General features: G+C 44.8%; 1 protein-coding gene across 1 annotated transcript; it reads right to left on the bottom strand.

Annotated features, from left to right (window-relative positions):
- On the bottom strand, positions 1-25,068 carry LOC128846711 (thyrotropin-releasing hormone receptor-like). Its single transcript, XM_054045954.1, has 2 exons — positions 24,262-25,068; positions 1-2,525 (listed from the first exon to the last, which is right to left on the bottom strand). Exons 1-2 carry the CDS (start codon positions 25,066-25,068, stop codon positions 2,145-2,147), a joined length of 1,188 nt encoding a protein of 395 aa, XP_053901929.1. The 3' UTR covers positions 1-2,144.
- Between the last annotated feature and the right edge of the window lie 2,138 nt (positions 25,069-27,206).

Genomic DNA, 27,206 nt, shown 5'->3' with positions numbered 1-27,206 from the left:
TCATGAGCTGTCAGCCTCCACTCCAAACCCCGCTTTACTTCGAGCATTTATAATAGTGTTAAATATATTAAAACGTGTTTTTAATTCATAAAAGGGATTGCACACAGAGGCTTTCTATGTGAAAGGGATCACCAGTACAAAAATTTGAGATGCTACTGTAAAAATAGCTATAATCACAATACTTCCCTATTCACCACGATCATACATACAAATGAAACTTGTTTACCTGCAGAGTTGTATGACAGATTGTCTCATTATAGAAGAGGAAAACAGCTGGAATTGTTGTCATGAATTTCTGGAGTGGCACTTGGGCTACTTTTAATGTGACGTCATTAATCATGGCACAGTTTCTATTATACCTTGCATGTGCCTACCACTGTTTTTGAGACCTTTACACCTGATGATTTTGTGTGGTGGCAGCTGTTCTGCTCTGAGCTGCATGTTAATCTTATTATTAACCTCTGCTTAGTGCCACAAAATATTAAGATTAGAGAAAAATTGTCTCCTGTAAGATGTGTCTTTTACTTGCTCCTTTGGTACAATTTTCACATGCTGTAGCCATGGTAATTCTATCCAGTTCTCTTTGTAGAATCCAATTGACGCTGTGATTTAAAATCAGTTAGCAGAACTCCCAGTGATAACAATAATGAGAAAGATGGTTCCTAAAGACCCACATACGTTAATGACAGGCCAGCTGTTAGCGCATGAAGTACATTTGTCCATAAATTCCCAAACAAACATTCCTATAGTATGCATCTGAAACAACAATTTGCATTTTTTAAACATTTTCTTTGCCTTATAATTATTTTGGACTAGTTAAATAAAAGACAGTATAATGTATATACACACACAGCCACATATCAGACCAAAAACAAATACATGCTGTATAGTCCTCAGATAGGTCAGAATGAAGTGCAGGTTTGGTTCTCAGAACAGTTCTCTTCTGTAGGTGTACAGCTGGATAGCTGCACATTTGTGCTCTAGATGTACTGTACAGTCCCTTTCTAATTTGAGGATATGGAGCTGTATGATGCCACACAGTGACGAAACAATCTCTAATGTATGGTGAGAGTCTGACAAAGTCTCTATCACTCACCAGGATTACCAATGGCTGCCTTTTATTTTATGGAGCAAAATCTTCCCTAGGAATTCCCAGGATTCAGAATGTTCCTTTTAATCATGTGCAATCTTCTGTGCTTTTTGATCTAGTCTAAATAATATCTTACAAGTATGGGACATGCTCCACTGGATGGTTTCACTGAACTGTACAATTCTGAATATCCATTTATCTTGTTAGAGTGTAACAACAATTAGAAACAATAATATTATACATTTACATAGTACCATTAATCACGAAGGGTCCCATGCCACTTTACAAACTTTTACAAATTATTTATGGTACCTAACACAATCATTTTGCTTGCCACTGAAATGCAGCCACCTCTGGGATAGAGTGTGGTAGCTGTTCAACAGTACACAACAATACCACACTATAGGTTATAGCAGAACAGAAAAGGAAGAGTACGGTATGCAATTGTAGATACCGGAGAGACTTTAAGTAGGAAGAATAAAATTTTCCAAATTGGAATTTGGCCAGGACAATGGAGCTGACACCTCTCCTATTATTGAAAGCCCTATGGGATCTTCATTTAATGACTTCAAGTGGCCTGGGTCTCAGTTCTATGTCACACCAGAAAGATGACACTTCAGCAACACAGTGCCCCTTACTACTGCTTGGGAGGCATTGGTTCAGAGAAAAGATATCCTACTGAAGACCCTGTACAACCACCTTCAGCACCTGGATTTTCTTAGGTTTCCTATGTAAGCCCTGACTAGGCCCAACAAATAAAAATATTTGTGCATAACAGGAAATGTAATTGCACCACCACATTAACTACAGACCATGTAAAATGCTGTCAAAAGTCTAACACACAATACTGATTGTGAATAAATTAGCATTCAGGAAAAGCAAATTAATTTGCCCTCTAGGAATCTATTTTGTTAAATGCCCTAGAGAGCTCTTAAATTAATCTTGTTGTGTGCTCTCTGCATATGGCAGAAACAATTTTCAATAGGACGTTCCAGACAGTGTAAAATACAACCACGTACTTCCCAAAGTCTATGTTGTTTCATGGTCACCACGTTTATCTATAAAGTTTACTTTTCTTCACTGTTGCGGGGAAACCATTTAGATCTTCTTGTTCTGTGACGTCATGATCGGAGTCCTCATGGGAATAGTCCTTCATGACGCTATAGTACACCGGAACATTGTATTGGGTGGGGTTCTCAGTCCTTTTCTGTTCACATTTGCATAATTTTTTGAAGGCTGCTCTAAATTTCTGAGACATCAGGTTGTAAATGATGGGGTTGATGGCGCTATTCAGGTAAATGCACATCCTACAGAAGAGGAGGAACCAGATGTTGAGATAAGGAGGGTCCAGGAAGGAGTTCACCACCACCAATGTGCGATACGGCATCCACAGCAGGGCAAAGAGGATCACTACCACAGCCAACATCTTGGTCACCTGTTGAGTTGTGAGGGACAAAAAATAAATAGCTGATGTTACACCTCTTCCAACAGGATCTTACTACTTTTGAAACTGCAGAGGGCCAACTCAGGGTCTGTGCATCTCTTAAGTCCCATTTAAGGCTTCAAAATAAGGCTAAGCGGGGCATAGATCTTGGCAACCCCTCTGGAGGGGCCAATTTCACTCCTGTGAGCACATTTTATATAAATAACACACTTAAATAACAGGTCTCCCATTCAAGACACTTAAACCCCCATTGGGAACAATCATTCATTGGCTGGGAGATGAGCTGGATAGAAAGGACTGAAGAGGTCAGAATTTCTGACTGGATGCAATTTTGAAAATTGCTTGGGACAACAAAAAAAATCAAGGGGAAAACTATCCTGTATGCTAGGGCAGAATCCCAAGCAGCATTTGGTGCAGGAAGCATTAAAATTACTTCTCAGATATTTAAATGATTCTTTTGGACTCTGTTGACTTTCCGCTCAATTTAAACATTTCAGAGGCAAGTGATTCTGCCAGTAACCGGTATTAGAGCACCCAGACTCCAGCATGAATTCCAGATCTGTTCCAAGAGCAATTTTTTTGCACAGAGTAGCTAGTGAATATCATTAAAATCTGAAGCATCTGCAAAGTTCTATATTGGCACATTAGGAAAAGGACGTGATGAGACTTCAGAAATGAGCTGCAGTTCCTCTCTGCTGCACTCCAGAATTTTTTTAAAAAATGCATTTCTCTTATATTGATGTTCTACAATAATCCGAATCAGGCAGTTGCAAACAGCCATTTCTATGAGTGATTATATTCCTTTCAGCACATATTTACTGAATACACATGCTTTTCAGAATGCCTTATATACGTTAGTGGGAGTATGACATGCATATTAAGAGGCTAGGCACCCCTAAATGCCCAAAAGGGAGTAGTTCAGTAATTATGCTTTTCTGCAGGAAGATAGACATTTTTGTCAAGGTCTGGCCCCCCGGTTCTCTTGAAGTATGGTTTTCAGTTGGTTACAGGGTACCATACCCTAGAACGCTCTCTGTGGAGCTGAGAATGGTGACATGTCACATTGTAAAGCCTGGAACAAGAAAGGAATCACTACCAAGCCTGGAAGCCAGAGTACAGTACAGTGGTGACACAGGGACACGTCCCAGCATGAGATAGTGTGATGATGCTATGAATTACTGTATCACAGCTAAGAACCCAATGGACCAGTTATTATGTCTTACTCCTTCTGGGAAATACACGTGAAGGATTGCAGTATATGTGAAGTTACCCATATCTGACACAGTTCTACCATGGAAATCCTTACTAACAAGGAATAGGATGGCTCAGGGGATAATAGTGTCTCATAGATTTCTGGTTCCAATCTATCCCATCTAGCACCAAATGCCATGCTAATGAGCAATTTTTAGAAATACTCAGAAATAAGTTGGTAGTGACCAGCAGTCATTATAGTCTGACGGTTGGCTTGGTGCCCCACAGGAAATCCATTGGGGTCCATCCAGTTCCAGTTATAACCAACTGTTATAACTGGTACCACTGTCTCAGCTAAAAGGATTAGGAATGACTGGGCCATGGAGATTGAACCATCTTCTGCTCAATAAAGGGTGTGTATTCATGTCAATGCTGAGGCACATTCAGGGGGCAGTATGATGGAGTCCCACATTGCTGTAATCTGTGCTATCAGTGATCTAGGTTGGGAGAATTTTAGTCCCCAGAGCTGTCAAACCAGTACAGTAAAGGATAGATTTCCTTACCAACCCCCCACATGTGGTACTTAAAATGCACTGTATCAGTGTGACTATATACAGATGTTATATGTTAGTAATATAACATTCAACAAATCTGTTAAGGTCACTATAATTGAAAGACAGTTTTCTAAAATATTTTCTATTTACCACAGCTGGAGATGGAAGATGTATGAGGTCTCGAAGATGAGGATGGGTTTTACACTATTCCAAATGATGAAGATGGTTAAGCTTTGCAGGTACCAACTGGGATGTTGCTATTGATAATGACAATGAAGGCGATGAACCTGATGCTCAAGATTTGTAATGGATACAAAAAAAAATTATATATGAACATAAGAAATATTGTTATAGCAATTAACTGAGAGAAACTGCTCAACATGATGGAGGCCAACACACCACCTGGAAAAGCAGCACAGATAATCAGCCAGTTTTGTGCACAGAACAAAGTCAGTAGGGAGACACAGACTAGAGGGAGAGCTCACAAGAAGACACTTGTATTCTTTTAGGAAGAGAGAGGGCCAGCTCCTCAGCTGGTGTAAAGTGGTGTTGCTCCAAGTAAATGGAGCTATGCCAAGGATCTGACCCAGAATGTCTAGCAATCATCTCTCTGTACATCTGTAAGGTCTGAATACTTCCTCCTGAGTCACTGCACATTTACCTGTTTGTCAAGTTTGCAAAGAGGATTGCTTTTTGCTGTGTATTGGTACTGCTGAGGTTTGATTCTGTACGAGAACTTGAACTTGTTCACCTTGGACAAAGCTGTAACAATCAATTGAAACCTACAGCAAGAGGCAACCAAGTGTCTGTTTTAAGTGACCCTGAGTACAAATTCATTCAACCTTTAGTTCACCTCTACTACACTATTTATTTAGCTTGGTCTCCTGGGTGGTTAAAGCAGACTTGGATGTATATTCATTTGATCTAAGCAGGCTGCAAGCATCCTTGTCCTGTCTGAACAGGAACTCCATTAAGGCCCTGGCTGTCCTCTGGGATAAGCAGAAAATTCAGTATTAGAGATTTGGGGCTTAGTCCAAAAACTACTGAAATTAATGGGACACTTTTCATTGGCTTAGTGGGCTTTGGATTGAGCCTATGCAAAATAGCTGCCTGAGAGTGTGCCCCAGAAACCTTCGCTAGCCCGCCTAGGCAGACTGGGCATTGAGCACAGACATTCCTTCCTAAGGTGATGAGTTATCAGATTCCGAATGGCATACAATAATCCCTTTCATTTACATACTCCGAATATAAACTCTGGCATGTTTAGCTGAACTCTCTGGTGGACTTCACTTCCCGCTGGGGGACCGGAGCTTCATTTAAACCTCTACAATGACTTTTTTTCTTTGATTATTTGTAATTCTCTTCTTCTTTGGTTTGAAGCACCATCATGTTTGTGAAGGGTGACCTGTTCATTCACGAGCACCAGTACAGGTCACTAATAAAGAGGGAATGTTCCCAATATGATGGAAATTAACATCTGGTTACCGATGGTTTCTCAAGCAGTGGGAAATTAGGATGGAAGGAACCACTGGTCCAGTTGCCTTTTTACCAGAACAACCCCTCCACACACTCCTTTTTCAGCAGGTGCTTATAGACATGCTAGGAGTCCCCAGTACTCATTCACTCTAGTTTTACTTGACTTAACATTCACAGCTTCAACTCATTCCTATAGGACCTGATTCCATGTCACAATAACTCTGTGATCAAAAAACCTCTTCCTGATCTCCAACCTGAATCTACCCTTCCTCAATTTTTGGTCAAGTCCAGTAATTTTACCTTTGTCACATCACATAAAGCCAGTGCTGATTTAACCTTGAGAAGAATTTTGTTACCTTTATTAAACCATTTTTGGTGTGACTTTTCCCACACACTGAACACACTGATCTATCTTTCATCATACGACACTGCATCCAGACCCCCCAATAAGTCTGGCAGCAGTTCTGAAAGACGTTCTCTAAGATGTAAATGTCCTTAGTCAATTGGTACTGGTCACGATCTCACAGATGGAGACCTAAGCAAAGCTGCAGCTAATGGAATACATATCTCCTTTGACTGCAATATCATTTCCTTCAGGTCTCTCACAAGCCCACTTCCATTCCAGCATCACTGAGAATGAAAAGGTCCTATGTCATAGCAGTGCATGACTGACAGGAATCTTTTGCTGTCGTCTTCTGTTGGATACTCCAGGTCTCCCAAGGCAATGACTTACCTCATGCTGACCTGGTGAAGAGTGACTACAGAACACAGTGAGTGACCATCCTTTCTTTCTGACTTTAATGAAATAATTGATGTACTGTAAGTACTGCATGTTGGGTAAGGTGGTTAAATGGGGAATCTAAATAGAATTGTTAAGCAAGAGAGAATTTATGAAGGTTAGGTATACAATTAATAATATGTCATGACTAGCAAGGGTTATCTGAATGGTTTTAGTGACAAATGTCCTCTGTAACTTTGAGCATGTTGCATCCCAGATATAACCATCTCCAGTTGCTAAAAATAATTCTATTCCATTGTGGACCAGACATTTGCTGTTGGAGATTCCAGTTACAACAGCTGTCTGTTTTGGTGGATGTGCAGCTCTGCCCGGTACTGTGGGCCTGATTCCCCACTTCACGGACAGGCTGTGTCATTTGCACCAGTGCAAAGCGGGTCTCAGATGCTACCCTTCTGATCTGGTAGCATTTTGCAATGCTTTGCACTGCCTTTAGGTGACTATTAGGTGCAGGGTAACAGAACCATGTTGGTCTCCTGCCTATCCACATAGAAGCAAAGCAGTTACTTAGGCTGCTCCCTCGTCCTCCTGAGGAAAAATTAGATTACAAAGAATCAATAGTTCACTGCTTACTAATAAAGGAGGGGGGGGGGGCTGGGGAGACACCAGTGGAATCATCGGAGAGGACGTCAAAGTTACCCACTTTTCCAGCCTAACAGGGGAAGCGAGAATCTGTTTCTATAGCGACCACAAAGTACAAGGCTGTAGTAAATGGAGCTACCCTGCCAAGTACAAGACGACATGCCAAAGTGAGAAGGGGCATCAGCACCCTCGAAGGCTTTCTTGCCTTCTAAGGGCTCCTCACTGTATTTCAATGAAAAACCAGCCCAAGCAGCTGTGTGGGGTAGGTGTGTACATGTGGCCCCGGAGGCATGTTTGTAAAGATTCATCCCCACTTGTGGGCCCTAAATGATATTTAAAACACACACAGCTTAAAGGCGAGAAACTAAAGCATAAGCGGGGACATTAGCCCCCTGGGGAGACAGCTGTTGGTATCTACTAAAGGACACTGAGGAATCTCGTATAAAAGCTGTTCTTTGTTACAGCCTCTTCCCCAGCAAAGGTGCTTGCCCCCGCCCTGGAAGGAGAAGGCTGGGGAGCCATGGCAGTGCAGGCAGTGAGATCAGCAGGGGTCTCTAGGGAGCTGGGCTAGCAGCAGCTTCAAAAGTCTTGCAAAACGATTATTGTGTCAGATCTCAGATCAAGTGGGAAGAGTGAGTCAGGGGCAGACAGAGAGGGAGAGATCAAATAAAACGTCCGATGAGTTAGGTCCTTTTTTATTCAACCGGCTCGGCTTCCAGACACTCCACTGGACATCCGGCTAAAGCCAAAGGCACTAAGCTTTGTGGATAAAGATTTCTGCCCAGGCGCCTTTCCCTCACAGATCTTAGGCATTCGCTAGCATCTTGGGTTTTGTTTTATTATTTCAAGAATAAAAGATGCTGGGCAATTAAAAGCTAGAGCTGAGAGAGAGCGAAATGAACAGTTCCGGGTTTGTTTGCATGTCACCCTTCTGATCCCACCTGCTCATTCTTAACGATAGCTCATAGCGTAAGTTATAACTGCTCCACAGAAGACATTCAGATGAAAGTCAGCTCCCTGCCTCTGAGGGGAAGAATCTCAATTACAGAATCAGCTCCTTGTGCAGGGCTGGGGCCCGGACTCTAGGACCCAGAGTTCATGCTCCAGCCCAAGCCTGAATGCCTACACCACAATTAAACAGCCCCTTTGCCTGAGCCCCGTGAGCCCAACTCAGCTGGCATGGGCCAGCCAGCCGCAGGTGTCTAATTCCAGTATAGACACCCCCCGACACACTCTGTGGTTTATCTTACAGCGGCTTACAGGTTTCAGACACTTTGCATTAGTGAAATAAATGAGCATGCAAAGCCATTTAAAAGTGTGGAGGGGAAATGTAAAGGGTCTCAGAAATGGGAACAAATACTTATAGCTGTCTCCAAGCGCTCAGCTTACTGACCCTGATCATAGGGCTAGAAGGGACCGCAAGCGTCATCTTCTAGTCTAGCCCCCTGCCAGGTTGCAGGATGTGTTGTGTCTAACCATCCAAGACAGATAGCTATCCAGCCTCCTTTTGAAAGCCTCCAGTGAAGGAGCTTCCACCACTTCCCTGGGGGTCTGTCCCATTGTCCTAATTTTCTTATAGTTAGGAAGTTTTTCCTAAGATTTAATCTAAATCTGCTATGCTGTAGTTTGAACCCATTGCCTCTTGTCCTGCCCTCTGTGGCAAGAGAGAACAACTTTTCTCCATCTTTTTTATGGCAGCCTCTCAAGTATTTGAAGACCACTATAATGTCCCCCCTTAATCTCTTTTCCAAACTAAACATACCCAGTTCCTCCAACCTTTGCTCATATGGCTTGCATTCCATCCCTTTGATCATCTTTGTCAATCGCCTCTGGATCTTTTCCAGTTTTTCTACATCTTTTCTATATACTGGTGACCAAAATTGGGCACAGTACTCCAGCTGAGTAGAGAGGTACTATCACCTCCCATGACCTGCATGCTATGCCTCTGTTAATGCAACCTACAGTTGCATTTGCTTTTTTTGCAACAGCATCATATTGCTGACTCATGTTGAGGTTGTGATCCACCGCAACTCCCAGATCCTTCTCAGCAATGCTGCTGCCAAGCATTGTCCCCCATTCTGTATTTGTGCATTTGGTTTTTCTTCCCTAAGTGTAGCACCTTACATGTGTATTGTTGAATCTCATTTTATTGTCTATAGCCCAGTTCTCCAGTTTATCAAGATCCTTCTGAATTTTAGCTCTTTGCTCCAAAGTGTTGGCAATCCCTCCCCCCCCCCCCAACTTTATCTTATCTGCAGATCTGATCAGTATGATCTCTATTCCGACATCCAGGTCATTAATAAAGATGTTAAACAACGCCAGACCCAGAATGCCTGTGGAACCCCACTTGAGACCTCCCTCCAATCTGACATCATTCCATTAATAGTTTCTCTTTGTTTGCAGTTGTTTAACCAATTATGTATTCATTTAATTGTAGCTCTGCCAAGCCCACATTTCTCTAACTTACTTAACAGAATGCCATGTGGGACTGTGTCAAAAGCCTTGCTGAAGTTCAGGTATATTATGTCCACCGCATTCCCCCTATCCACCAAACCCGTTACCCTATCAAAGAAGGAAATCTAGTTGGTTGGCATGATTTGTTCGTAGTAAATCCATGCTGGCTGCTAATGATTACACCAGGGCGTGGGACTGCCTGTGTGTGGGACGCAGCTTTCTTCTCAGAAGTCTCTCTCAATAAATGCCTTCTGCATCTCTGTCTTCATCCCCGTTCCCCTAACAAGGTTTTTCTCAGTGTGACGCGCTAGTTTCATTACAGGCAGCTCCACACGGAAAAGTCACAAATGGAACCAACCCACAAGTCTCTCAATAAAGCCCAAACTCGGCAAAGGGAAGTCTTTCAAAGCAGTTAAACAAACACACAAGCCATAACAGCTAACTCTAACTTCGTGGAGCAATGAGAGTTGTTTGCTGTAATGAGCACAACCACCTCCATCAGTATCTCTTTCAAGACTGTGCCGTGAGAAGGGGGACGGAATGAGCTACCCTGGAAAGCTCTGGGCGTGAAGTCAGTTTTAATCCACAGAACAACTTCTCTCTAAGCCAAGACCCTCATGATGAGAGTGACACCTCGTGTTGCAATACGTTTTTGGGGGGCTTTCATCCTCCATCACTGTGAATGCATTTCCATTGGGTCTGAGTTCACCGCTCCCACCATACAGAGCTTACTGAAGTTACAGTTTAGTCATTTAGGAGATGGCTGCTGTTTTGCAATCCCACTCAGTATCTCCATCCCTGCTTCTTACATCTGGCCTCAGTGAATTCCTTAGGCTGTATGCTTTCTATCACCCCTTCCATCTGCTACCGTCTCACCATAGGCCGCTGCTTCTGAGTCCCTGCTGCTGTTCTCCAGTTTCCACACCCTCTCACTTCCCCTTGAACACCTTCTCCCCTGCCTTATTTTTGTCCTACCATTCCAATACACCTTCAGCCCCGCTTCATGTGGTCGTTCCTCTAGCCTCTTAGTCCTGGCCACAATGATTTAAAGCACATCTCTGCTGCCCACTGGTGGTCATTTATTATCAGATAAAATCATGTTACATTTTAATTTACCAGGCATTTATCTCTAAGCACATTGTTTCCAACACAGACCTTGCAAAATAGCTTCCCTTATGAGAGTCACACTAATCCCTGCTCTGTGTCTGTGGATTCCACACAGATCATCTTAGGCAAATGAGCTTGTTCACACATTACATTTGAAAAACTAACCAATTGCACCACTTGAACCACTCAGACATGTGCAGCCTAAACTGTCTGGAACACATATCCTCCCTTGCTCCTCCCCTCCCAGGTTTCATAGATTTTAAAGCCAGAAGGGACCATTATGATCATTTTATCTGACCACCTGTTTAAAGGTGGCCAGGGGATCTCACCCTATAATTTCTGCATCAAGCCCAAAATTTCTGTATGAGCTACATCTCTTTCAGGGTAGGTCTACACTACCCGCCTGAATCGGCGGGTAGAAATCGACCTCTCGGGGATCGATTTATCGCGTCCCGTTGGGACGCGACAATCGATCCCCGAATCGGCGCTCTTACTCCACCAGCGGAGGTGGGAGTAAGCGCCGCCGACAGAAAGCCGCAGAAGTCGATTTTGCCGCCGTCCTCACAGCGGGGTAAGTCGGCTGCGATACGTCGAATTCAGCTACACTATTCACGTAGCTGAATTTGCGTATCTTAAATCAACTCCCCCCTGTAGTGTAGATGTACCCTTAGAAAGATAACCATTCTTGATTTAAAGATTTCAAGTTTCCCTAAGTATGCTCCAAATGGTTTTTTAACTCCACCATTCATAATTCATAGATTAATAGCGATAAAGGCAGACAAGACCATTAGATCATCTAGTATTACCATCTGTACATCACAGGCCATTAAATTTCACCCCATAACTGCTGTATGGAGCCCAATAACTTGTTTGACTAACGCATTACTTGTGTTTTGCTGGAGCATATCTCCCAGAAAAGCATCCAGTCCTGACTTGAAGACATCAAGAGATGGAGAATTCACCACTTCTTTTGGTAGTTTGTTCCAATGGTTAATCACTATCACTGTTAAAAACTTGTGCCTAATTTCTAATTTGATTTTGTCTGGTTTTATCTTTAGTAGCTGGTATTTTCTCCCTGTGAAGATACTTATAGACTGTAATCAAGTCACTGCTCAATCTTCTTTTTGAAAGGCTAAACAAATTGAGCTCTTTAAGTCCCTCACTGTCAGGCATTTTCTCCAGCCCCCAAATAATTTTTGTGGCTCTTTTCTGCACCCTCCCCACTTTTTCAACATCCTTTTTAAAATACGGACACCAGAACTGGACGCAGTATTCCAGGATCAGTCTCACCAGAATCATACATAGAGGTAAAATCATCTCCCTACTTCTGTTCACTACCCTGCTGTTTGTGAATCCAAGGATCGCATGAGCACTCTTGGCCTCAGCATCACACTGGGAGCTCATGCTACGTTGCTTGTGCACTATCCCCCCTAAGCCCTTCTCAGAGTCACTACTTTCTAGCATTTCCCCCATTCTGTAGGTATGGTCTGCATGCCTTGTTCCTACATGTATAACTGCATTGGGCTGTATTAAAACAAATTTTGTTTGAATGGGCCCAGGTTAACATGTGATCCAGATTGCTCTGTCTGATTGCCTTGTCCTCATCCTTTACTACTATGCATATCTTTGTGTCATCTGAAAGTTTTAGAGCAGTGATTTTGTATTTACTGCCAGATCTCTGATGAAAAGATGGTCTGAATCTGTCTAGCTTGTTCCGTTTCCCTCCACTGGACTGCTGCAAGATCAAATAGTTGGGGCATGTTGTATCTGCTCCTGTCTGTCATGGTAGTCACATAGGCCCTAATCCTGCCAATGCTTACACACACGAATAGGCCCATAAATAGATACGTTCATGGAGGATAGGTCCATCAATGGCTATTAGCCAAGATGGGCAGGGATGGTGTCCCTAGCCTCTGTTTGCCAGAGGCTGGGAGTGGGCAGCAGGGGATGGATCACTTGGTGATTGCCTGATACGTTCATTCCCTCTGGGGCACCTGGCATTGGCTGCTGTCAGAAAACAGGATACTGGGCTAGATGGACCGTTGGTACGACCCAGTATGGCCGTTCTTATGTTCTTTAATGCAAACATCCATGAGTGTTTGCAGGATCTAGGTCTTAGAAAGTAAGCTCCTCAGAGCAGGGATCTGCCTTCTATTTGTTTCCTGTGAGATGCCCAGCATACCCGTGAACAGTAGGAGATAACAGATATAATAATATTTATTGCTATGTTAGCACCACCTGCAGAAGCACATTTGTATTTGAAAATCTGCTGATTTCTAGTTGCCGCCCTTGCGTTTGTACCTAGTTGGCAATTGTGCTTTTAAACAAGCTCTAGTACTGAAGCAGAGAAGTCTCATCATTAGCATGTCTACTGTTTTATTTAATCCTAGTATTTACCATTTCAGATAAGACACCTCTCCCCATGTCTTTTATTATAATAGCAGCATCTGGTGCTATTCAAAATTTCTGACACAAATGACAAGGTAGCTTTCTGAAGGCCACCAGGAATATTTTCTGTGACATTTTCAAAAAGCTGTCCGGGCTTCTGAATGGCAGAAGGCAAATAATCCACACCACCAACAAATGATTCATAAGCAAATGAGCCTTTCACAGGTTTGGAACCAGTATCACTTGTGAAGCAGCATTCTATGGTGCTATTCAAGAGACGCAAGTTCCTAAAGCCATCTGGGTTGTCCTGTGGTTGGAAAGAGATGGAATGTCACCTGACATATCTCAGTGCTAGTGATTCAACCTATTCCATAGAAAAGGGGCCTGGAGACTGGGTTCTTGAGGCTAAGCCAAGGCTAGATGCCATGTCATGCTAGTGCAGTCACTTCTTGATAGCAACACAATTATTAGGGATGGAACAGACCTGTTGGGTGGAGTCCATCTCCTTGCCATGGGCAAGATCAGCCATTACTGCACTACCCTAAGGGGCAAATCCAGCCTCAGTTTGAAGAACTCCAGTAGTGGGAGCTTCAGTAATGTTCCTTGGGAGAGTTTCCCACAGACCAATGCAACTACCTGTTCGTGCAGTCGAGCTTGCATTTTCTTTTATACCGTTTCATGCCCCCATTTCTTGTTATTCCCTTGTTCCCCACCTCTCCCATCTCCCCCCCAGCAGTTCCTCCCCTCCTTTAAGAACAATTATCTTCAGATTCAGTCTAACCTGAACTCCTTCGTTAGCAGCCTGTTATGAGTTAAGCATGAGGGAGGCCGCACCTGTAAGGCCGGGAGAAGGCACATAATTTCTTTTAAGGAACTGCACAATTACAAGTCAGATTTGGAGCCTGGAGAGAAATTAAGAGAGACCCCCCGCCACAATAATGTAAGCTCCTCGTGGCATATCAGAATAGGCTAGTATCCCTTTAAGTAGTTTGAGGGCCTTCTTGTGGCCCTCACCAATGTCTGCTTTGAGAAGCCACCAGAACAGCATTGTGTTGAGACTTGCATGTTGTAACCATGGTTATTTCTACCTATCTTAGACACCTATCTAGCCCCCACTACTGTAATATCTGAGCACCTCACAATCTAATGTATTTTAGCCTCACAACACCCCTTTGATGCAGGGCAGTGCTGTTATCCCCATTGTACAGATGGGGAAATGAGGCACAGAGAAGCTAAGTGACTTGCCCCAGCTCACACAGAAAGTCTGTGGCAGAGCAGGAACTTGACCCTCGGTCTCCTAAGTCGCAGTCTAGGGCCCTAACCACTGGATCATCCTTCTCTCCATGTAGTTCCTTCATATTATGTTTTTTTTTTTTTAAAGAGCAAGAGACACGAAAATATCCCTATTGCTTCAGGCAACTTTTCACCAAGCTCTGCATAGGCGCCTCGCCTCACTTTTCCTCGTAGGAGGTTTTTCCCTTCAGTTCCTTCATTATCATTGTTGCCCTTCTCTGGACCTTTTCCAGTTGCTGTCTTTTCCACAGTCAGAGGCCCCAAACTGTCCAAGTGATTCCAAGGGTTTGATCCTGATCATTGAAATCAGTGGGAATTTTGTCTCTGATTTTAATTAGAAGCAAGACTGAGCGGCAAATGCAGCCCCACCAGCCCTGCTCAAAGAGGGACTGTTACAGCATTGCCAATGCCAATCGTTCAAAAATCACTTCGGGCCCTGAAATAGCATCAAGGTTAGTTTAAAAGTCATGAAATTTTAAAAAGTAATATATTTTGGGGGGAAGGGAGGTTATTTGCCTTCAGGTGTCTGAGCCTTTAGGATGCAGTTGTTTCACATTTTTAGACTTTTCTCCACAACCATGAGGGCTAGAAACTTATTTTTTAGAAGTGCAAACTAAGATTCTCACATAATCACCTGATTGTAAGAGCTGAGGCCTTATGAAAAACATCAAATATCACGAGACTTGCAATAAAATTGCACGCACTGGCAGCACTGCTGTTACCCCTCTGTCACATACTTTGATGCCTCTGCTCAGACAACTCTATATGCACTGGCTTAGCAACCAGATCCCATTGCAGGGAACCAGTTATCATACAGTGCTACACCTGCTCTTCTTTAAGCTCCTCTCTTCCATCCACTACTTCTGTATTAGGGTTCTCCTTATTAATATTTTGCATTTTTCCAAATGGAAGCCTAGTTATTAATTATCTATCCATTTCCCCAATTTCAGCTCTGTCTGTGTCTTCTCCCTACTGGATCTCAGGGTTTTATACTGCTGTCCTTCACCATACTACCTGAGCTCCGTTTGCTCAATATCTCCTTGCTCAATATCACCTGCAAATGTAATCCAAGTGCTCCTTCCTCCTCCAGATCACTTAGCAAGGTGTAAACAAAGCTGGCCCCAACAATGAACTAGATACCTTCATCTCCTCACAAGTAGATGGAGCACCATGAATCACCACAGTTTATGAATGATCTATTAGCTGTTCTTCAATCCAGTTCACAGAATTTGCATCTAGATCAAATTTATCCAGTTAGTTTTCAGATGGCATTGTTAGATGCACTACTAAAGCCCAGATTTATGATACTCAGAGCATTCTTTCTGTTTAATCCTTCTGCAGCTGCATCAAAATAGCTGTGATTTATCTGGCGTGATTTTGGTGCATAGATAAGTTACTGCTAAGGATAACAGCACACAGTTAAATCGCTTCACAATGACTCTAGTGGGTAAAGGGACAGGGGGTTGAACTCCTGGCTTCTATTCCTGGCTCTTTCTTTCACTCGGTATGTGAAACTGGGCAAGCCACTTAAGCTTCTCTGTGACTCAAATTAGCCATGTATAAAATGGGTGTGATGATCCTTTCATACATCACGTGGGTTTGTGACACTTATTTCAAGTAGGTGTAGAGCACTTTGAGATCTTTGGATGAGGAGTATACAAATAGGTAGGAAAAAGGCAGTGGAATTTTGATCCCTTTATTGTTGTAGAAGAAAAACTGGTACTTGAAAACATATGCTGCGATTCAAGGAAAAGCCGACTGCCCATTTAATTTCACCTCATATCACCTGTCTCAATACCAGTAAGTACAATGTGAAACACCTACTAAGCAGCACTTACATTCAAATTACATGGCAGCCTCTTCCCTGGTACCCCACAAAGATTATTGCCTTCCAGACAGGAGACTGATTACTTTGTTTCTGCTATGGGGACCTGATCCTCTTCCCATTGAAGCTAATGATGAAACTCCCATTCATTTCAGTGGTGCAGGATCAGGACCTAAGTGAATTAGGATTATAAACACACATGTTTCAGGGCATAAGCAAAACTAACTAGTGGAGGTTAAGAAGAAACTTCCCCTGGGAGGAACTTATTCCATGACTGCCTATAGTATGGTTTCTTGCACTTTCCTCTTAAGCTTGGGTGCCAACAACTGTTGAAGACATGATACTGGACTAGGTGGACCACTGCTCTGATCCAGTATGTCATTTCCTATGTAGATTCCTATGAAGTGGGAAGTTGCATATCAATTAAGCCTCGAGGCATAATTTCTTATCCTACTGATTGAACTTGGAATGTTGATGAGTATTTACGCTAGAGACTCGTTTTCTGAGTGCTGAATGGACCTCAAAAGTTGTTGAGTTCAGGTTTGGTGCAGATAAGTCTCCAGAAATGTGTGCACTTCTCAGTATTCTCTGTACCATGTGGGTCTGCAGACCTGGGTTGGCAAGCTTGGGTGAACAAGATTTTGCATGAGATTTGAGGGCACTTCTGTCCAGACATGAAACTACTGTGAGAATAGCCTTGCCTCTGATAATTCTGACCCTATCTGGGAAGCAGAAAAAACAAAAGTATCACCTCAAAACCTTAATGATTCCATTTGAGTTTAGTCCTAAAAATCAGTGAAGGTTTTTTCAGAGAAATTGGGCTTACCCTACTATTGAAGTGCAGCCACCTTTGGGGTGGAACATAGCAACTGTTAACAGTGCACAACAATACAAATGTTTGGATCAGGAAGTGAAGAAGAATTCTGGATCCAGCTGAAATTGCCTGAGCAATGCAGAGAGTGGAAACTCAGCCATGACATTCAGATTAGCGCCCTTATTCTGATGAAAGGGGATCTTTAATGACCATAAGCTTTGGCTTTATGTCTCACCTTTAAGACTGTGGTTACTAATACATTTCTGAAACAGGCATTAATGAGTCTGTAGTGCCTAACTAGAAGGCTTGTCAGACAGTTGTTTGATAACTGAGCTAATAGTGTAGCTAGCCTACTTCCTCTCCATCAGTGTCTCTTTAAACAGACCCCTTCCAAACGCTGTTTGTCTGGACTCAGCAGGACGCATCTAACAAAGTGCATCAGGAATCCACGTGAAATACAATGTTCTGCAAGCCATGGCATAAGAAAATGTTTCCACACACAGAGCCTCCTGCATATATCTGTCCTCTCTCCTTTTCCATGATAAATAGAACCATCTGTGAGAAAATGGCACAGAAAACATTCTGAGGTTGATTGTGTCCTTTACACAAACGAGCATCTGGAAATAAATTATCACAAAACCTGCATCCTTTCTCACTCCTGAGATGTGCCCTTATGCAATGCAAGACAGAGAGAGATTAGCAGAACGATCAGAGCCAGCTGTGTTATATATTCTTGCCTGTACCAAACTTTCAGATACAGAAGAGGCATTTCCACTGCCTCCCCACAGAATGTTTTTCACCCTTACAGGGCTACACAGCCCATCTTCTCAGTAGTCTCTTCCATAAGGAAGGCTTTGCCACTGGGGCACCTGTAGAGTATTAGCTTTACTGTTTACTTACAAACCTCACTTCTTCTAGGGACTGGAGTCAGCCATGGAAATCTCTCATCCTTGTACTGACTCTACTTAATTGTAAGATCACAACCTAGGCTGGTGTGATGGCAGGAATTCCTAGTCAATGTGATATAGAGCACATAAGTATTTGGGGTTCAGGTATATTGAACACAGTTCACATCCAGAAGCTTGAAATGGGGGTTTCTGGCATGTCTTCCCAGTTAGTATTTTTCCTCTAAGCTATTTTAGGTGGTATTTATAGCGTCACAGAAATATAGGGCTGGAAGGGACTTTAAGAGATCATCTAGTTCAGCCCCCTGCACTGAGGCAGGACCAAGGAAACTTAGACCATCCCTGGCAGGGGTTTGTCCAACCTGTTCTTAAAAGCTTCCAATGATGGAGATTCCACAACCTAGATAGGAAGTTTTTCCTAATATTTAACCTAAATCTCCCTTGCTGCAGATTAAGCCCATTACTTCTTGTCCTACCTTCAGTGGACATGGAGAAGAATTGATCGCTGTCCTCTTTATAACAGCCATTAACAAATTTGAAGACTCTTACGATGTCCCTACTCGGTCTTCTTTTCTCAAGACTAAACATGCCCAGCTTTTTTAATCTTTCCTCAGAGATCAGGTTTTCTAAACCTGATATCATTTTTGTTGCTCTCCTCTGAACTATATCCAGTATGCCCCATCTTTCCTAAAGTGTGGCACCCAGAATTGGACACCGTACTCCAGCGGAGGCCTCACCGGTATTGAGCAGAGCAGAACAATTACCTCCTGTGTCTTATATACGACATTCCTGTTAGTACGCCCCAGAATTATATTAGCCTTTTTTGCACTGCATCACACTGTGGACTCATATTCAATTTGTGATCCACTATAACTCACATATCCTTTTCAGCAGTACTACCAGCTAGCCAATTGTTCCCCATTTTATAGCTGAGATTCAATTTTTTTTCCTTCCTAAGTGTCGTACTTTGCATTTGTCTTTTTTGAATTTCATCTTGTTGATTTCAGACAATTCTCTAATTTGTCAAGGTTGTTTTGAACTCTAATCCTATCCTCCAAAATGTTTCCAACCCCTCCTAGCTTGGTCTCATCGCAAATTTTAAAAGCATACTCTCCACTCCATTATCCAAGGCATTAATAATAATATTGAATAGTATCGCATCCAGGACAGACCCTTGTGTGACCCCGCTTGATATGTTCTCCCAGTTGGACTGTGAACCATTAATAACTTCTCTTTGAGAATGGTTTTTCAGCCAGTTGTACACCCACCTTATTGTAATATAACCTACACCATATTTCCCTAGTTTGCTTCTGAGAATGTCCTGTGGGACTGCATCAAAAGCCTTACTAAAAACAAGGCATATCGTGTCTACAGCTTCTCCCCATCCACTTGGCAATAACCTTTACAATACATGGTACGCTCTTTAGGGAAAGGACTGTCATTTATGATGCATGTACATCACCTAGCGCAGTAGGGTTCTAAAGTGATTAGGGCCTCTAGATGCTACTGCAATATAAATGTTACTAATAAATAATAATATGCATGTTAGCTCATTGTCTTCTGAAATCCTCCAAAGCCCATTGAATGGGAAGCTGTAATGATCCCAAATATTATGCTGGATGCAATCAAACATGCTAATAATCCTGTCGTCCTCATTGAGAGAGGCTCCCAATAGTATGTGTGCATTACATAAATTTACTCTCTGCCAGGTGAATGATTCACACCCACTGGAGACTCTCACATGCATCCAAAAAAAAAAATTAAAAACAAAAAAAGGCAAAGAAAAGCTGGAGGATAATACCACAAAACAATATTTAGCTTGCTGACTCTGGCCTGATAAACTCATCTGTCTCTGTCTCCTCTCCGTCGCTCTGTGTGAACTGTAATAAATGTATTAAGCTCTAAGCAATTTGCTGTTAAAAACTGGATGGCTCTCAGCTAAATATTAATGGGAAGGTTTTCTACTACAGAGACCCATTGGATAGTGGAAGAATCTAATGTGGGGAAAGTAGTGGGAACAAGAAGCATGAGTACATTTAAGACAAAGTTTGGCATTGACATAAATGACTTGGATATTCCATTTGAGAACTTCTCATTCTGCTTGACTTCTGTGGAGCTGCTCCCAATTTACAGCATAAAAAGTGGGAGGAGAAGCGAGACCCTATAGTTCTCTCCAGCCTTCACAGCAGCCTTGATTTTAACAAATGACAATGGCCCCTGTCAAATTTAACAAGACGATGACAGAAAAGTTAGAAGAAAAAAGTAGGTTTTCAAATTCTTTCACAATTGTAATTTTCTGTAAATGGAACTAGAGTCGGCAAAGGAAGAGAGACATTTTCAGCTGCAGCAGCTAATGAACTGCAGAGAGATGCACGCACTTGAGCTGTGTGTGTGCCTGAGAGGCATACACACAGCTTATTGTCTCCTTCCCACATCTTATTATCCTCTTGCTGATGTCCCCTAATATGGCTGCAGATCTTATGTATTCTCCCACTTGGTCCTTCCCAACTGCATTTTGTGGCAGTTATCCTACTGCCTCCAATGCTTACCCCAACTCTGCTGACAGTGGTTTCTTCTAGGGAGGCAAAGAATGAGGAAAGACCTTTAAAGTGATCTTTGGACCATGCAGTAAACCTGAACACGACGTTCTGGCTGTCAGTCACAGGGCAGTGAAGCTCGAGCTGCATTTGGAAGGTACCTTCCTGCTCACTGTCTCCCAGGAGACCATCTCTCTCTGGAGACAGAGAGACCAATATTTCCAAAGTTTATTTCTCACCATAATCTTTCTGGGGTCCCACCAAGTTGGCTCACTTGATAGTCCATGCAGCTTCATAATTCAGATGGATCCCGAGGGAGGCAGTGCAATCCAGACATGAGCAGGGGGTTGAACTAGATGACCTCCTGAGGTCCCTTCCAACCCTGACATTCTATGATTCTATGACTAGGAACCAGGAGATGCATGTTCTTTTCCTGCTTCTGCCACTGACTTGCCATGTGACCTTCGGCCCTACTCTTCATCTCTCTGTGCCTCTGTTTCCTCATTTGTGTCGGAGGATAATGATACTGATCCACCTTTTTAAAATGATTTAAGAGCTACAGCTGGAAATATTATATTAATTATTCTATTCTATTATTGTTCATATCTCAGCCTCATCTAGAGACCCTCAGGCAGCAGCAGATCAGAAAGGCCATAAGAAACCTGAGGCAAACCAGAGAGCCCTTGCATGCTGAGAAGTCCCAGAATGTTATGGGTTGTGCCTTTTTACAAACAACACATTCTGGTGTGACCGAAAAGAGACAGTGTTCCTATGATAAGTATCCTGCGTCTGCTTGTCTGCAAGAGCGGAATCAACAAGTCTTTGCTGGGCCTACAGAGTCGACAATTGTTGCTGAAGAGAGTTGAAAAGTGTTATATGGTGCTGTGCAAAGCTCCACAAAAGACAAGGCTGAAGAGCAGACAGCCTACTTCAGGCAATGATGGACATCAGTCGGGGGAGGCACCCCATAAAGGGGCAACTTGTGTAGCAATTGTTCTTTGAATAACATTTTCTGGACTCTCCAACCACCAGAATACAATTCCAATGTGGTTGGATGCCTTACAAACCAAGAGCCATATCCTAAACTATCAAAGGCAGCGTAGTCTAGAGGAGAAAGCATGGGGCTGGGAGCCAGGAACTCCTGTGTTACACTGACTGGCTTTAGGTAAGTCACTTAGCCTGGGATTTTCAAAATGAGGTGTATGTATTTGTGGATGTACCCTGAATGTGTGATTGTGGTAAGTGTGTGCGGATAGACGTCTAAGTGCCCATTGGAACAGGCTATGAGTGAGGGGGGGAGTTTCTGTGATTTTAATCAGGAAAGTAGGGGTAAAATCTTGGCTCCAGTGAAGTCAAAAAGGGTTTTAGCCTGGGTATGTAAAAGCACATGCACAGTTCTAAAAACCCTGAGCTGGCATGAAATGTTGATCATATTCTTCTTACTTACAAGGGTGCTGGGAGGACTAGTTAATGTCGGCGCAGGGCTTTGAAGATACAATAGGCTGTCTGCAGCATGCCAGGTCGTGTACCTTCCCTCGCCACACACGCAGCACTAGAACTGGTGGAAAAAAATCAAATTTTGAAATTTTCTGATGGAAAAAAGGGGACCCCATGGAAAAAAGGGGACCCCAAAAGAGAGTCCCATTTCCCAACCAGCCTTTACACAGCACTTATCAGTATCAGTGCATCCATGCCTCAAGAGTATATGACCCTTACAATTTGTAGACTCTAAGGGCCAAAGTCAGCCCTGGTTTAAGCCCTTAAAGTCAAGGGAGTTGCACCCACTTACACCAGGCTAGAACTGGTCTTGCAAACTGCAGCCTCCAAATCCACATCTGAATCCTCTGCCTGTCCATTTCTGCTGTAAATTATCAAGCATAATCCCAAAGAGCCTCATTTACCTATTATTTACACGACTAAACCACTCCAGTTCCTTTATTTCAAATGCTAACATTTCACCCAGTTACTTTACAAGGATTCAGTACGTGATCTAAACCTTTCCATGGGAACAGAAGAGACCAAGAGTTAAAGGAGAAAGACTAGAAAACACACACACACACACACACTCTCTCTCTCTCTCTCTCTCTCTCTCCCTGCTTGGATTCGCTTAGCAGCTCTAGAAATGGCACCTGTTCCAATCCAGTCCTGACTCCCTGCACCATGGAAAAGTTGACTAATACACAATAAAGTAAAAGTGCAGGTGTAAAAGGAGAGGTCCCACATCCGGACACTGTGATTGTCTGCTAAGGGAAGGAGGATAATAAGGTTTCAGATAGTTATTGTCCAGCTAAAGTGTGGGTTAGGCAGAGAATGAAAGCACATCCAGACAGAATGGTGAATGCTAACAGGAACAAGCCAGCCAAACAGGGACTAACCAGCAAAGAAAAGAGAAACGTCTCCCCCTGCTGGAGGACAGCTCCTCTTTTTACCCAAGGAGAGTTTGCTCCCCAGAATTAATTCATATGCTATTGGCTCAGAAAGGAGTTCAGAGGGAAGGGATGGGAGTTTGGGTAATGGCGCTCCTGTCTGAGGTGTGTCCCATCAGATCTCCTCTTCCTTGGCGAGTTCCCTGGAAGAGTTAATTAATCATGATTCCAGTTTGGGAGTGAAGCTCAGGTCACATTATGGCAATCGAACACCTTTCTAATCATGGAGCGAATTAGTAGCTAGCCTGCAACAATAACCGCCTCTAACCAGGACTGCTCCATTCCTGCGGAATGCTTCCCTTTCTTGTGGTGCTTGTAGCACAAGGCAATCGCTTCTCCGCTGAGACAGGGACTGTGGGAAACCAATGCTCCTGTGTAGTTAGGGGCCTTTTAAAACAGTGGTTCTCAAACTTTTGTACTGGTGACCCCTTCCACATAGCAAGCCTCTGAGTGTGACCCCGTTTATAAATTAAAAACACTTTTTTATATATTTAACACCATTATAAATGCTGGATGCAAAGCGGACTTTGGGGTGGAGGCGGACAGCTCGCGACCCCCCATGTAATAACCTCGCGACCCCCTGAGGGGTCGCGACCCCCAGTTGTAGAACCCCTGTTTTAAAAGAACTCAGCCTTTTCTCAGCTTTCATTCCTTTTCTCCTCTTACCCCTGACTATTTCATTACACAGGGAAGCGAAAGAAAACCCGGAAATAGCAATAAAGGCAATAGCACTATTCCTCTGCTCAGCTCCATTCCCCCCACATAACCTCACTGTCTGCTGTGAGGGGGTCGATCACTCCTTTAAATCCAAGAACCTTTGGGCTCTGTTGGGAAGCCTGCCAACTTTGGGGGGTGTTTCAGGAGAAAAGGATCCCTAAGAACCCATCAGGTGTAACTGAATAGATGGCGTTCCAGGGCCCCTGTCAAGTCAGGGATCAGAGTCGCACTTCTAAGAGATTTTGCCCCACAGAGAAGGCCTTTGCTGCCAACCCCCAGAGTAAGACAACTCCACAGGCTTGTCTGTTTAGAGAGATGATGACTTTCTAAGCAGCCGTCAGATGGGTTCCTTTAATGCATCCTGACCATAACGGGGGACCGGGGGTAATGCACTAACTCGCCTATACCCATTCCAGGATGTCACCATGCCAACCATCTATAAACACCAAGAAAAAAATGCCACTCAGACCAATTCCCAGAGTCTTTCTTTAGAACGCATGAGAGACAGAGAGTGAACACTTCTTTAGGAACACAGGAACACCACTTCTCTCATACCTCCAGTCCCTGCCCCACCCCACCTGTCTCATGCCCCCCAGCCTCCCAATGCCACCCCCTCTCAGGTGCAGCAGGAGGGGGACAGCAGACTGGCTTTCAGGCTGTACCTGTTTCCTGGAGCTCAGAGCCCCCTTGTTGCCCTGGCAGGAGAGCTTCATGGAGCTGGAGCTGGGCGGCTTGCCCTGGTGCATGGAGCTGAGTCTGCCGGGGTCCTGGGGGGTGGCAGGCAGAGGGCTCATGAAGAGGATACGGGCAATGAGGCCGTACAGGACGGTGGACAGCCCCAGCGGGATGACATAGAAGATGGTGAAGTCCAGGAAGTAGATGGGCAAGTATAGGTTCCTAGAGACCCTATAGCCACAGCTGACCTGTGCCCCGTCTGAGAAGGTAGCCTGGGCAGTATCCACCAGGAAGAACCACATCATGCAGTAGAGGGAGGTGAAGAGCCAGACGCAAGCGATGATGCGCTTGGCTCGGGCCACGGTGCAGAGCAGCTGCGCTTTGATGGAGTGGCAGATGGCGATGTAGCGCTCCACCGTGAAGGCAGTGATGGAGCACGCGGAGATGTTGATGCCCAGGTACTGCAGGTAGGTGATGCACAGGCAGCCGGCATAGCCGTACACCCAGGAGGCCACCACCTCCGATATGTTGGGCAGCCCCGCCGCCAGCAGCACGATCAGGTCCGCCACGGCCAGGCTCACCAGGTAGCAGTTGGTGGGGGTCACCATGTGTTTGGTGCGCAGCACCACCAGTACCACCATGATGTTCCCTGCGATGCCCACCCCGCAGATCAGCAGCACCAGCAGGATGGTCACCACCTGCAGCTCCACGGGGTGCTGGGGCATCTTCCCTAGCATCTGGTTGACGCTGCTGTTGCCCAGAGGGGGTCCAAAGGCCAAGGTCTTGTTCTCCATGGGGCCTTGCTTGGGAGATCTCCTGCTGGTCCCACGGGCTCCCCAGATGCTCTCACCAGTTCCCCGGCTGCACTTCAGGGGTCCTGAGCAAGGAAAGGCAGGGAAAGTCAGTTGGTTCAAAGGAACCGCCCTGGTCTCTCCCTTGCACTCCCCATCAGGAGATCACCCTCCCTACAGTTACCTCCGGCGTCTTCCCCCAAAACACTGGGGGCCCTTTGATTGCGCTGCTCAAGAGCTAGGCAGGGTTTTGTTTTACATCTAAAGGTTGGTCCTCCCTGCCTCAGCACACACATACAGACACTCAACACCCCCTTTTACACACACCCCAGCAACCCCTCACAGAGCACAATACACACCCAGCACCCCCAGCACCCCCTTAACACACACCCAGCACCTCCTCATACATCCCAACATATGGACACCCCAGCAACCCCTCAAAGCCCAACACATACCCAGCACCCACACACAGCACCCCCTCATACATCCCAACACACCCCTCTCAGCAGCAGCGAGTCTGGGCTAGGAGACCGCAAACCCGGGGCCCAGACAGGTGTCCCGCTGGCCCAAACTTTCCGCGCCTGCCATCGCTTCGCAGCCCCGGCGCCGCTGCATTCACAGCGCCCGCCGCGCCTTTGCCTGAACTCCTCTTGTGCTAAGCCGGAGAGAGACCGAGCCGGGCCGGGAACTGCCCGGGGACCGGGCGAACTTTACCAGCTCTGAGCTCCCTGGCCGGGCGGGGTGGCCAGCGCCGTCCCGGGGCGGAGGCGCTGCGGCTGGGACCGGGCTCCGATCCCCCTCGCTCTGCCTTGCCCGTCGGCTCTCTGCCGCGCGGCTGGAGCTGCCGCTCTTTGTGAGCCGCGTGCAGCCTCTACCTGCCCCCCGGGGGTGGGGGATTCCCAGCTGGCGTCTCGGGCAGGGTCCTAGAGTCCCCTCCTCGCAGAGCCGGAGGGGAAAGCCCCGAGCCCAGGGAAACAGGGCGCTAGTGACTAGTCCTCCCCCCATAGGGTTACCAGATAGCAACTGTGGAAAAAAAGGGACGGGGTGGGGGTAATAGGCGCCTATATAAGAAAAAGTCCCAAAAAACGGGACTGTCCCTTTAAAAATGGGACATCTGGTCACCCTATCCCCCCACCTGCCCCAAGCAGGGGCTTGGGTGACCAGACAGCAAATGTGAAAAATCAAGACAGGAGGTGGGGGGTAATAGGACCCTATATAAGAAAAAGACCAAAAACTCCGGACTGTCCATATACAATTGGGACATCTGGTAACCTTAGCATGGGGCCTGTTGCCCTCTGCCTCCTCTCCATGTTCAACTCCCCGCCCCTCTTCTTCAGCCGATCACATTCCCCCACTTCTGCCTTTGGAAGCACTTGCATGAGTGCTTGTCCCCCAGCGACCCAGTCCTGACTCCTGGGGGTCTGTGCAACCGGAGCCTAGCTTGCGTGGGGATGAGTCCACCTCTGCGGTTCACTCACACTCCTCGGGACTTTTCCTCTCCCTTGGGGATCCGGGTTGCACCAGCCTGTGTGTCGCTCAGAGCCAATTCGATTTGAACAGTCCACGTTTTCAAACGCCACTCTGCCCTACATTTCAGTCCTCATCAGGTTTTGATTGAGACCCACAGATACAGGGACTAAAACCTCCCCTTGAAGCTTCAGCTCCTGACCCTCATGATAATTCTTCTGAGCTTTCCCTGGGGGTCACATCAGTTATCAACTCTTCTCTGTATGAAGAAGACGACACACAAACCCTGAGCATGTACAGTCAGGGCTGCATAAAGTGGTGTAACACTTTCCATAATAAAGGATATACATACAAGTCCATAAAAGGTTGTTATAAGGAGGAGGGAGAAAAATTGTTCTCCTTAACCTCTGAGGATAGGACAGGAAGCAATGGGCTTAAATTGCAGCAAAGGAGGTTTAGGTTGTACATTAGGAAAAGCTTTCTAACTGTCAGAGTGGTTAAGCACTGGAATAAATTGCCTAGGGTGACTGTGGAATCTCTGTCATTGGCGATTTTTAAGAGCAGGTTGGACAAACACCTGTCAGGGATGGTCTAGATAATACTTAGTCCTGCCTTGGGTGCAGGGGACTGGATTAGATGATCTCTCGAGGTCCCTTCCAGTCCTACGATTCTAT

Source organism: Malaclemys terrapin, chromosome 12, assembly GCF_027887155.1.
Source record: "Malaclemys terrapin pileata isolate rMalTer1 chromosome 12, rMalTer1.hap1, whole genome shotgun sequence".
In the NCBI taxonomy this organism is placed as follows: Eukaryota; Metazoa; Chordata; order Testudines; family Emydidae; genus Malaclemys; species Malaclemys terrapin.
This window is presented reverse-complemented; position numbering and strand designations above follow the sequence as displayed.